The 13,668-nt window shown below is 41.0% G+C and overlaps 1 protein-coding gene across 2 annotated transcripts in view; it reads right to left on the reverse strand.

Moving 5' to 3' along the window:
- Window positions 1–13,668, reverse strand: part of bmp2k (BMP2 inducible kinase) — a 115,783-nt gene that overhangs the window by 27,570 nt on the left and 74,545 nt on the right. For both annotated transcript variants that reach the window (XM_055161465.1, XM_020923732.2), the window contains 5 exons: window positions 13,194–13,297; window positions 11,124–11,203; window positions 8,581–8,729; window positions 4,996–5,246; window positions 2,795–2,896 (listed from right to left, as the gene is read on the reverse strand). In XM_055161465.1, coding sequence (XP_055017440.1) covers window positions 2,795–2,896; window positions 4,996–5,246; window positions 8,581–8,729; window positions 11,124–11,203; window positions 13,194–13,297 — 686 coding nt within the window. The remainder of the gene's footprint in view (window positions 1–2,794; window positions 2,897–4,995; window positions 5,247–8,580; window positions 8,730–11,123; window positions 11,204–13,193; window positions 13,298–13,668) is intronic.

The following is a 13,668-nucleotide window of genomic DNA, read 5'->3' on the forward strand; positions in this document are numbered from 1 at the left end:
AATCTGATTTGGGTCACTTCAGGCTGCAGTGTGAACACAGCCTTAGTCCTCTTCTTTATACAGTTTAAGGCTCCGTCCACACTAGTTCGTATTCGAGTCGGTTTGGTTGTGGGTGCAGTGTTCGTTCACACTAATCCAATTTAAAACGGCTCCAGAGACGGAATAATCTGGTGCCTCCAGCTCCCACGAATTCATCTGAGTACAGATCTGATGAAAATGCTGATACACTGATGCAGGTCTATGCCTGGTCCTGGTCCGGTCCCGGTCTCAATCTTGATCACCCAAAAGTCTAAGCAGGTGCAACTCCAGGCCTGCTCCAATATTCAGTACTGGTTTAGTCCTGTTTTAGTCCTGTTTCAGTCCTGGTTCAGTCCTGGTTCAGTCCTGGTTCAGTCAGTCCTGTTTTAGTCCTGGTTCAGTCCTGGTTCAGTCCTGGTTCAGTCCTGGTTCAGTCCTGGTTCAGTCCTGGTTCAGTCCTGGTTCAGTCCTGGTTCAGTCCTGGTTCAGTCCTGGTTCAGTCCTGGTTCAGTCCTGGTTCAGTCCTGGTTCAGGTTCTGGTTCAGTCCTGTTTTAGTCCTGTTTTCAGTCCTGGTTCAGTCCAGGTTCAGTCCTGGTTCAGTCCTGGTTCAGTCCTGGTTCAGTCCTGGTTCAGTCCGGCATTGCAGTTTAAGTCATTATCCATTTTTTTTCAATTTTTCATTTAAACACAAAATCAAAAACTGAAAAAAACGAATCGTATCTGTTTTTTTCATTTTGGTTTTGGAGACAAATAATGAATAAAATTGCTGTTTTTCCGTTTTCTTATTTTTGGTTTTATTTTGAAAATCGAATGAACGAACGATACACGGATTCTCAAAGCTCACATCCATGTTTAGGCTCGTGTGGGACACTTTTGGACCGTTTAAGCTTCACACTGGAGTCACATACAAGTCGCATTTAACTGGAAATGTGAACGACCTCGCAAAAACATCAGATTCCACAAAAAAAATCTGAATTGAGCGTTAAACCCTGCAGTCTGAACATCTCTTAAGTGAATGTGACGTCGTCTACGGTGTCTGGCTCCTGATTCTCTCTACTTGAAACGCATCACTTGGTCTGTTGTTGATCATCTAAGCGACGCTACAACGACAGCTCCACATTGATCGTGTTCAAACCCGGGGTCCCTGAAGACTCCCGAGCGCGCGGCCCCGTCTCCGTCTCCGTCTCCGCGCCGCAGTCTGGAGGGACCGAGCGCGCTTTCGTTTGCCCTCACCCCGCGTTCCGTCCCTCTCCGACCAGATTGCCTTCCACACAAAAACAGATGGTGGGTTTCAGAGGGAACGGGCACGTCTCGCTGGGAGCGCGCCGTTTTCGCTCGCTTTTAAATGCCGCAAATACGAGTTCGGGGGGGGAGATTTTGGAGGAGGCGGCGCGTGTAGGAAGTTTCAGCGTCTGTTTCTGTGGCGGTTTTGGCACGGCACGGGGGATCGTTTTTGACTGAGGGACGGGACTCTGCCAGTGTTTTTGAAGAGAGCACATTGAAGTAAAATTTAGTAACAAGCGCTTGTAACTTCACGCTGCGTCGCCATGTGCTTCTCTGTCATTTGCTAATTATTTTGGATTCATTCTTCAAATAGGAAAACGCTGCCTGGATCACGTTTGTAACTGAGCCATACATTTCTGCACACTGTCATGAAGCATTACTAGTATAAAAGATCAGTTTAAAGTTTGGACACGCCTTTTCTGTTTAGTTTTTTTCTTTTTTCATGACATTTACTAGGGCTGGTATCATTAAGAAGTTGCCAATACGATAAATATCTCGATACACTTTTGATTCAATACGATACATTTCAAATCGATTCACTAAGGTTCAATAAAAAATAAAGTCTAAATCATGTCTGTGACACTAAAAGTCTTTGTTAAACCATTTCTTGTGCAAAGTTCATATGAAACACAAACATTTTAATCATCTAAACAGTGAAAATGTCAAATGTGTCAACAAAACTGTAGCTGTAACAAAATAATTTAGTAAAATAAACCAAAAAAAGTACTCCTGGTGATACGTCGATACATCAGCCCGCAATATCGATACTGTATCATCTCATTAAATGATATGATATATCAATATTTGAATATTTTTGATTTTTGCACACTCCTAGAGACTAGTATGTTGTGTGCTCTCCCCAAGAAAAGTTACACAGTGCAGCTTAATCTGTGTGTCGTTCGTTCATTCGTTTTTCAAAGTAAAAGCAGTAAAAGCGGTCTGGTCCCATTCTCAGTCCTGGTCTGGTCCCAGTTTCAATCACGGTCTGGTCTTGGTCTGGTCCCAGCCTCAGTCCCGGTCCTGTTCCAGGTCCTGTTCCCGGTCTGGTCCGGTTTCAGGCCCGGCTTCAGGTCCGGACCTGTTTTAGTCCTGTTTTAGTCCCGTTTCAGTCCTGTTTCAGTCCTGTTTCAGTTCTGGTTCAGTCCTGGTTCAGTCCTGGTTCAGTCCTGCATTGTTTTAAGTCACAGAAACAAGAAACGGCCGTTCTCCGTTTTTTTTGCTTTTTCATTTAAACACAAAATCAAAACGAAACGAATCATTATCAGTTTTTTCATTTTGGTTTTGGAGACAAATAAAGAAGAAAATAGTCGTTTTCTGTTTTCTTATTTTTGGTTTTATATTGAAAAACAAATGATACGAATGATACACGGATTCAGCTTTAAGTTTAACGCTCAGTATCTCAGAGCTACAGAACACAGACACACACTTGATCCTGTACCGTATATAAACTCTATATCATACTCTACAGTATAATGTGTAGGAGGGTCTCACCATGGCGGCGTACTGGGCCTGGGCCACCTGCTGCTGGTACAGAGCCGGCTGCATCATCATCTGCTGCTGGAGTAACATCTGCTGCTGCAGGGCCTGGTGGTACTGAGCACAGAGGGTCAGCGGTTAGACGAACATCACACAGAACACACCGTCACATTTTAGTTTAAGTGCTGAAAATATTATGGAACTGTGAGCTCGTACTTCGAAATGTAGTGTTTTATTGCAGGCGGCACACAAACAAATCAGAGGAACTGCGGAGCCCATGATCCTTTGCTCTTCTTCAGCGCGGCCGAAGCTTTGGAATTTGGAAAGTCCCAACCCTTTCCAGCTCTGTTCCGGAAGTTCACTTTTCATTTTTCCCACGGACTTTTGGAAAAATTCAAAGGTTTAAAGGCACAACCAGCAAACCGGATCTGTGTGGTGAAAAATGTCCCTAATGCTGCTTTTTCAATCCAACAAAAACTCATTTGAAACTAAAAATTCAGCTAAATGTTTTAATAACTTCCTTTAATAAATTTCAAATCAAATTCTAGGCCTTGGGGTTATTAGTTACCAAATATCTGATTAGCCCAGAGTGATGTTATTGCGATATTTTGTGGAGGCTGCGAACAAAACTGCTATTATGGTAATCCAAAAAACTTAAAAGTGCTGAGAACTGTTATGTCTTCTTGTAGTGAAATGGGGCAAAGGATCATGGTCTATGTAGTTCCCTCTGTCTTTTTTTTTAGCTATTGCTGCACCATAACTCTTAACATTAACATTAAACAATACGATATATCGATATTTTGATATTTTTGCACACTCCTAGTAGGGTTGGGCTGTATCTACACTTTGATACCGTTAAACCTTCTCAGTATTTTAACACGGTATACAGTATTACTGTATTACCACAGAGTTTTAGTACAACTTTGGTAAAATATAAAGCCGCACCGCTGTACGGTCTGTGTGTACGACCTGCAGACTTATAATCTCTGAAAAGTTTCACATGAACCATCTCCAACACGACAGAAACACAGAACAGACTCACCATCAGCAGAACACCCCTCTGTCACCAGTGTTGGGAAGTTTACTTTTAAAACGTATTCCCCTACAGATTACAGATTACACTCACCAAAACGTAGTTTGTAACATAATCCATTAAATTACTTAAAGTGAGTAATGTAATCTGAATACTTTGGATTACTTGATTTACTGTAGAGAAGCAAAGACGAGGAAATCTTAAAGTAAGATGTTTTGTCTGCTAAAAGAAAATAAAAAGTCCAGACTTTACTGAACCAAATTAAAAATATTAAATCCTTAACTTAAATCCTGTTTTAGTCCCATTTTAGTCCTATTTTAGTCCTGGTTTTAGACCTGGTTTAGACCTATTTTAGTCCCGGTTTTAGTCCTGGTTTTAGACCTGGTTTTAGTCCTGGTTTAGTCCTGGTTTTAGACCTGGTTTAGTCCTATTTTAGTCCTGGTTTTAGACCTGGTTTTAGACCTGGTTTTAGTCCTGGTTTTAGACCTGGTTTTAGTTTTAGTCCTGGTGGTTTTAGTCCTGGTTTTAGTCCTGGTTTTAGACCTGGTTTTAGACCTGGTTTTAGTCCTGGTTTTAGTCCTGGTTTTAGTCCTGGTTTTAGACCTGGTTTTAGTTTTAGACCTGGTTTTTAGACCTGGTTTTAGACCTGGTTTAGACCTATTTTAGTCCCGGTTTTAGTCCTGGTTTTAGACCTGGTTTTAGACCTGGTTTTAGACCTTTTTAGACCTGGTTTTAGACCTGGTTTTAGACCTGGTTTTAGACCTATTTTAGACCTGGTTTTAGACCTGGTTTTAGACCTGGTTTTAGTCCTGGTTTTAGAGTTTTAGACCTGGTTTTAGACCTGGTTTTAGACCTGGTTTTAGTCCTGGTTTTAGACCTGGTTTAGTGTCCAGCAATGGACAAGCCCAAAATGTGAAAACAGGAAAATCCCGCCATGTAATCCATTTATTTCAACAAAGTAACTGTAATCTAATTACCACTCACTGAAACAGTAACTGAATACAGTTACTCATAATTTGTACTCTGATTATATAACTCTGGTACATGTAATCTGTTACTCCCCAACACTGTTAATGTCACACTGTGGAACATTCGAAACAGTGGAATGACATCTCCATAGAAACGAGCAGGTGCCAGATCCCTAATCGGAAAGTTCCACAGTGCAGCAGCGTCCCGTTCTGACCTGTAGATACTGTAGTTGCTGCGCGTTGGGCTGCTGTAGGTGCTGAGGCTGGTGTGGGTGGGGCTGTTGTGGCTGTGGGTGCTGCTGTGGCGGTGGGTGGGGTTGTTGCGGTTGTGGGTGAGGTACGGTCTGGTGCTGCTGGAGCTGCTGGAGCCTCAGGTCTCCGGGCTGAAGCTGCTGCAGGACTCGGTGCTGTTGGCTGTTGTTGCTCTGAGGGGCCAGAGGGGGCGCTGTGGAGCCGGGGGTCGGAGCTGCACGGACACAAAATACACAAAATAGAAAATTTAAATTAGAAAAATGTTTAACGACAATTGAACAATGATAAGATTATACGTTTAAAAGGGCCCATGTTACGCTATTTCCAGATCGTTTCCTCATCACAAACACACCTGGAGTTGTGTTCTGTTTCATTCACACACGTTTAAACACATAAATCCTGCATATTTAGCTTTTCTCAAACTGAAAACAGTTCCACCTTGTGATGTCATGTGATGTCATACAGGAAGTGCTGTGTTTTTAAACTCCACACATCTTCACTTAAAAACAGTTGGATAATTTCAGCTCTGAAATCTCTAAGTTCTACTGAACTAAAGGTAAAATGTAAAAACTACCACTTCATGACATCACAAAGTGGAACAGAGTATTTTGAGCTTTGTAGACAAACTAATAAATTGTTACTCAAACATGTGTGAATGAAACAAAACAACTCCAGATAAATATAGAAAAATCTCCTCAAGGGACCATCTGTAAATAAATAAAATAAGTCTTTTCAAGGTATGATTCAGCGTACCGTATTTTTTGGACTATAAGTGTCACTTTTTTTCATGGTTTGTGTGTTTCCTGTGACTTCTATATTAAAATGTTTTTGGTGAAGTGTGGAGAGGTTCTAGTCTTGTGTGTGAGGATCTGCTGCTCCTGTTCCTCCTGCACCACTGTCACTTGGCTCTACTGCACATGTCTCCTGCAGAAAGAGCCTCTGTTCTGACTTCCGGTTTAGCGACTGATGGAGTAGGACGCGTGACTCAGGGGGCTCCCGCAAAATCGATTAAAAGTATATCAGGGCATCATTGCTGATACTGAGGCAAGACATTTTGGAACATTAAGCTGTTTTTTCACATCACCGGCCACCGACATGCCTCCAAAACCTAAGAATACAAGTAGCTCCACGACGGCACAAATACGGCCCTCTGCCGCGGCAGAGTCCCCAGTTTTGAGAGACACTGCTTCAGCCCCTCAGACTCCTCCGGACGCGGCGGCTCCAGCTTCGGTGATGAGTTCTGCAGACTTTAAGACTGAATTGCTCGCTAGCCTCCGGAACGAGGTGGTAAGCATCTTTAGAGCCGAGCTGGCGACAGCTATGTCCGATAATTTGTCTAAAATAAAGTTGGAGTTGCAAGATGTTAAAACTGAGCTAAATGGTAGCATTGTGGCTGTGAAGGCGGAGGTGGGCGATTTAAGGGCGACTGTCCGTGATATGGAGGACTCGCTGACAACCTGCACAGATGACGTGGTCTCACTCCAAACTAGAGTCGAAAAGCTATCAGCCCAAGTTATCTCTCTTGAGAACAAATGCGACGATTTGGAGGCGAGATCCCGCCGCAATAACATTAGGATTTTGGGCTTACCTGAGGAAAATGGCCCCGTCACTACGGCGTCTGTCTCCGCCCTGTTGAAGGAAGCATTCGGCCTGGATGAACTACCGCTTGTGGATCGCGCGCACAGGTCTCCACAGTCTAAGTCCGGCGGGCGTCCCCGTCCCATCGTGGCTCGTTTACATTATTACTCAGACTGTGCTGACGTTCTGCGGCGTGCGAGAGCTCAGCAGCGGATCAAGATTAAGGATGCGACAATATCTGTTTTTCCGGACTTTACTACGCGCACGTCCAAAGCTCGCGCCGCCTTCAACGATGTTCGACGCCAACTCAAGGATATACCTGATGTGCGATTTGGTATAGTATAGTATATCCAGCTCGTCTCCGGGTCACAAGTAAGGGTGTCACAAGGGAGTTTACATCGCCAGGAGAGGCAAACGTCTTTATGAAAACACTTAAGTAGACCTGTTTTGTGACCATATAAATGTCCCATCAAAGATGGTAATGATAGTGATGCTAAATGTTGTGTTTTATCAATAGTGGTATTATTATTATTATAGTTTATATTTTGCCACAGGTGCTAATGTTCTATGATGTGGTTATACACTTGTTATTGTGCTACTATACACATTGAAAATGTTATTTATGTCTTTTTTTCCATGCATATATTTGCCCTGTCATTCAAGTCTTTATTTTACTAATGCTGTGCGGGTGCTCCCTCTGAGTTTGGAGCAATGTCAAGATAACTATCAGGTCCAAAGCCCTGAGTTTTTCCTTTAGGTTTTTCGACTCCTTGTGGAGTCTGCACTGGTATCCTATCGTTTGGGGATGGGGTAAGTGCAATGGGGGGAGGTTGTGGGTTTGGGGGAAATTGGTTCGAGTTCAGAATAGTCTGTTTTGTCTTTTTTTTTATTGTATTATATTTATTTTATTTTTTTTATGTTTTTTTTTATTCCTGGGGCTGGTGGTTGGAAATTTGATTTTCCTTTTTACTCTGATATTTGACAGATATGACCAACATAATAGGCTCAAATGTTAGATTTATTAGCTGGAATATTAAGGGTTTGGGGAGTGCTGTTAAGAGATCTAAGGTGTTCTCCCATTTAAAACGCTTAAAACCTGACATTGTCTTCCTACAGGAGACCCACATGAGAACCAATGATCAGGTCAGACTGAGATGTCCTTGGGTTGCTGATGTGTTCCATTCTAGCTTTAATTCTCGGGCCAGAGGGGTTGCCATTCTGATTGGTAAATCGGTTCCATTTACACTGACCAGGACCATTTCTGACAGGGATGGCAGATATTTGATTGTCTCAGGCACTATATTTCACACTCCTGTCCTACTAGTTAATGTTTATGCGCCAAATTTTGATAATCCAGGATTCATGAATAAATTGTTTGAAAATCTGCCTTCACTCAATGACCACTTTTTGATTTTTGGTGGGGACTTAAATTGTGGTAACTGCAATTTAGATGTGGATTGTTCAAGGTAAAGCTTTAACATCTCCGTGGAGACAAGAAGGTGGTGTACAATCCAGAAAAGTTACATGGTGCACTTTAAAAATAGAGCTTGTCCTCGTTAAAATATAATTGTTTCCATCTTATAAAATTGGTTTTATATTCACAAAATCGCAAACCACTGAGTTAAAGGTTCTTTTTTTTCTCCATGGAGATGTTACTGTTTTGCCTGGAATGTTTCACAGTATGGCATTAAACCTTTCTGTCCAAACTAGACAAGAAGTTACAGTTCAGATCTGTGAAGAGGCGACCCCCGCTCACAGTCAGAATGCCGAGTTTCATGTTTTTTCTACGGTATTTTTGAGCTATAAATCAACCCGTAATTGAATAAATGTAAAGTAGAGCTGTTTAAAGTCACACTGTGGAACATTCTAAGCAGAGCAATGACGTGTCAGCAGAGAAAAGCGACGGACGCTCCGCCGGAAAAGTTACGCAGTGCACTTCTAAAGTGCGTCGTGTCTGTTGTGAGGAGCACCTTTGTGTCCGTTCCCGTTGGCGGCGGAGGGCACGCTCATCTTGACCGGAGTGACCGTGTTGCTGAGAGGAAGCACGTTACTGTTGGCGGCTTTGGGACGCTGTCTGGGAGCGATGGACGTCTCTGTGGGACCCACCGAGTCTGTGATCCTGAAAGACAAACAGACAAACATTTATTTAAAAAGGGCCCATCTTGATCTAGTTTCTGATCTGTGTTCAAACGGACCTGGCGTTGTGTTTTGTTTCATTCGCACGTTGAACACACAAACCCTGCACATTTACACTCTTCTCTCAAATGGTAAAAGGAAACTCAACTAAAAACTACAGCTTCATGAAGACAGGAGACGTAGACAGACTAATAAATAAAGAGTTCCTCAAACATGTGTGAATGAAATAAAACACAACTCCAGGTTTGTTTTTGAGGAAGTAACAACTTTATAACATGACTTAAAGTTCACAAGAGTCAGTTTCTGTGTAATGTAAGAACTTAAAATTTGGTGGAGAAAATATATGTTGTTGTTTTTTTTGTTGTGGTTATTAATCTTTTGTTTACGCAGGTTGGCCTCTTGATACTCAAGAGCTCCAGGACTAAAACCAGGTCTAAAACCAGGTCTAAAACAGGACTAAAACAGGTCCGGGCCTGAAACCGGGCCTGAAGCCGGGCCTGAAGCCGGGCCTGAAGCCGGGCCTGAAGCCGGGACCAGACCGTGATTGAAACCAGACCAGACCGGGAACAGGACCGGGAACAGGTCTAATCTAGGACTAAACCAGCACTAAACCAGGACTAAAGCAGGCCTAAAACCAGGTCTAAAACCAGGTCTAAACTAGGACTAAACCAGCACTAAACCAGGACTAAACCAGGCCTAAAACCAGGTCTAAACTAGGACTAAACCAGGACTAAACCAGGATTAACCCAGGTCTAAAACCAGGTCTAAAACAGGATTTAACAGGACTAAACCAGGACTAAAACAGAAGTAAAACAGGACTAAAACACGATTTAACAGGACTAAATCATGCCGCACAGACCATGTCTCCTCGTCTTCTATCAATAATATTTTTAATTTGGTTCAGTAAAGTCTTTTCATTTTCTTTTATCAGACAAAACTTCTTATGTGAAGATTTCCTCGTCTTTGTTTCTCTACAACAAATCAAGTAATCCAAAGTATTCAGATTACATTACTCATTTTAATTTAATGGATTCTGTTACAAACTACATTTTGGTGTATGTAATCTGTAATCTGTGGGGGATTACATTTTAAAAGTCACCTTCCCAACACTGCCAATAGGAGGAGAGGGTGGGAGGAAGTGTGTGTTTGATTGTAAATACTCGACGCAGCAGTGAGGAGTGTGTAAACAAGTTTCTTTTCATAGAGCAGTTCATGTCAATGGCCACCAGATGGAGCTGTTGTTTAACTAATCTCTACAAAATCACTACAAAAGGAAGTGAAACATTTTTGCACAACCTGGTTTTTAATCAGAAAATTAAAACTGCCCACACAAGCTCTTTAATTGTCTTTTTAAAGCTACTTAAAGGGTTTATATTATTCTATTTTCTGATCTATGTTATAATGTCGTCCCCCCCCTTTTTTTTGTATTATAATTTTTTTGGTATTATTATCATTATTATTTACATATTTATTGTATTTATTATTATTTACATATTATTTTATTTATTTATTATTATTATTATTTACATATTTATTTTATTTATATTATTATTTACATATTTTTATTTATTTATATTATTATTAACATATTTATTTTATTTTTATTATTATTATTATTTACATATTTATTTTATTTATTATTATTATTATTATTATTATTATTATTTATTTAATTTAATTTTTTTTTTGTATGTGTGGTTAGTTAAGTCTGTCTTATTGTGGATGTGCTGGGTATCCAATCCCTTAAATTTGACAAATTATAAATAAAATAAAATAAAATAATGTCGTTTCCTCGTCACAAACAGACCTGGAGTTGTTTTCTTTCATTCACATGTTTTAACACACAAAGCCTACAGATTTATTAGACCAAGTTCTTCTTTCAAACTGAAAACACCACCTTGTGATGTCATGAGGTAATACAGGGAGTGCTCCACTGTGTTTTTAAACTCCACACATCTTCACTAGAACCGTTTCGACGACTGCAGCCCCAGAATCGCCGATCTCTACCGAACTAAAAGTGAAACGTAACTTGAAAAGTAACACTACATGACATCACAAAGTCGAACAGAGCATTTTGAGCTTTGGAGATGTAGACGGACTAATAATAAAGAGTTATTCAAACATGTGTGAAGGAAACAAAACACAACTCCTGGTCTGTTTTTAAGACGGTAACAACATTCTAACTTGGCTTGAAGCTCACAAGAATCCATTTTATGTGATATAGAACCTTTAATAAGGGAATCAAAAAGAAAAAATAGGAATTTATGTCGAAACTGAAAAAACACTGATACACAATTGAATAAAAAAAATGGTGTATCAAAACGGGAACAAAAGAAGCGAGAGTGAAATCCAAACATGTGAATCTGACACACTGTACCTTGCTTTTGTCATGCTCTTCTTGGCGGCGACGTCACTGGCCGTTAGTGGCTCTGGTAAAGACGTGGGGATGGGAGAGTTCTGCGAAAGAGGAAAAAAAAAAACAACTTATTAATTGAACAGATGTTTAAAAGTCCTATATCACAAAAAAACTCGTGTGAGCTTTAAGACATGTTATAAAGTCGTTTCCTGATCAAAAACAAACCTGGAGTTGTGTTTTGTTTCATTCATGTTTGAGTAACTCTTTATTATTAATGTTTTCAGTTTAAGAGAACAACTAAAAACCTACAAGAGTGAACGTGTGAATTAGTGTTGGGCGGTAATACAGTGTCCTGCAGTATCAAAAAGTAACGGTATCAGTTTCATTACCATCATATTAAAAATCTGCAGCGCATAAGGACCTAATATAATATTATAATTTCATGATACGTAAATTTGTTTGCTCAGCACAAATGAATGTGTGGTTGTGTTTTCAATTTAATGCTTTAATCATGATTTAAAACCAAGAGTTTGTTTCTTTTGACTACGTGGGGAGATGACGTTCAATTAGTTTTGTTTCATTGTCACGTGATGCTCCTAAGGGAGACCAAGACAAGACGGCAAGTCCGGCCGCAAACCAGTTGGTCCCCCAAAAAAATACTAGTAATTCTACAATTTGGCAGCATTTTGGCTTCAGGTCGGGTAAATAAACCAACTGAGCGTACCCGTTGCGGTCTTAGGATACGCTGTAGCCTATAGTCTCCAACCTTTTTTCTCCAGTGTGCTACCTTTATGAAACAAAAATGCCAGACAGCTCCCGATTTCGTCAGTCGTAAAGAAACTGAATACATATAAAAGCCACGGCGAGCCTTAGATGGGAACAGTTACATGCTTAGAAAACATAAACCATTATCCATTTATCGGTGCACCAAGTTAGGCATCAAAATCACACGTTTACAGTGGTATTTAACAGGGATGTAACAATAACTTCTTAGGTTCTTTTTAAAGACAATGCAGTAAAGTGTATTTACCTTGTTGACATGTTTCGGCTGCTGCTGCAAGCCATCTTCAGATCTGTCCTGGTGTTGGTGGTGACGTGTCGTATATCAGCTGTTGTTACTTCCTGTGGCGTGGTCAGACCTGATGGACCTGCAGGTCGCTCAGACTGACCACGCCTCCCGTCGCCCGGTGTCTCTGGAGGAGGGTGTCCCAGGTGTGTGAAAGGAGAACGCTCCGTCATCACGGTTAATGCTCCGTGCCTCGTTTCCTGATTTCAGTGTCCTCCTTGATCCAGCATTTGAACTTGTTGTTTTCTGATCCAATGATCCGAGCCCCGTCCCGATCCATAATGTGGTTGTTCCTTTTACAGTGTCTGATATGGCGGATTTTAGATATTTTATCAGACACTGTAAAAGGAACAACCACATTATGGATTGGGACGGGGCTCGGGTCATTGGATCGGAAAACAACAAGTTCAAACTCTGGATCAAGGAGGACACTGAAATCAGGAAACGAGGCACGGAGCATTAACCGTGATGACGGCGCGTTCCTCCTTTCACACACCTGGGACACCCTCCTCCAGAGACACCGGGCGACGGGAGGCGTGGTCAGTCTGAGCGACCTGCCAGGTCCATCAGGCTGACCACGCCCACAGGAAGTAACAACAGCTGATATACGACACGTCACCACCAACACCGGTGACAGTTCTGAAGACGCAGCAGAAACATGTCAACAAGGTAAATACACTTTACTGCATTGTCTTTAAAAAGAACCTAAGAAGTTAAAGTATATAAGAAGACAAAATGAACATCATTGGCTTAATAGGGATGTAACAATAATCAAAATATCGTGATATTGTATAATCAAAGTTCTCACAATAATACCGTGGACCATCACAATATATCGAATTACAAGACTCTTTGCTTAAATGAAGAGTTATGAAGCAGCAATAGATAAAGACAGAACCGCAAAGACCATGATCCTTTGCTCCAGCTCTGTTTCGTTCTAGATGAGGAAACGACATCATAACACAGATCAGAAAATAGAGTAATACAGGACTTTTAGGTGACGAGGAATTGTAAAAGCGACTTACAAATAGGTTGGGGACCGGACAGTCTTTCCCGGCCAACTTGAAGGCAAAGTACGAGACTTGGTAAATGTCCGGTCTCTTCTCCTGGTCTGGCTCGAGCATGTATCCTGCAAAAAGGAGAGGAAAAGTTTGGTTTAGTATTCAACCATCTAGCTTTATGCATTATAATACGGCAGATAAAGACTGAAAGAAATGACGAAAAATTAGAAGTTTATCAAATTTTAACAGAGCTGATATCCTTTAATTGGATGTGATGTGACTATTTACTCTGACGTAGATTTGGACTGGGGGATAAAACTGTTACATAACACAAGTGGAACAATTTCGTAATAAGTCAACAGTGTTTTGAGCGGAAAAATTACCCATCAAATCCACTTTATTTCTGTAGAACATTTTATAAACAAAAACCGTTTCCAAAGAGCTGCACAGACCATAAAAACAACTGAGTAAAAACAAATAAATCAAACCGTAAAATAGA

Source organism: Boleophthalmus pectinirostris, unplaced genomic scaffold (genome assembly GCF_026225935.1).
Source record: "Boleophthalmus pectinirostris isolate CB_2022bp ecotype Guang Dong unplaced genomic scaffold, ASM2622593v1 HiC_scaffold_4, whole genome shotgun sequence".
NCBI lineage: Eukaryota > Metazoa > Chordata > Actinopteri > Gobiiformes > Gobiidae > Boleophthalmus > Boleophthalmus pectinirostris.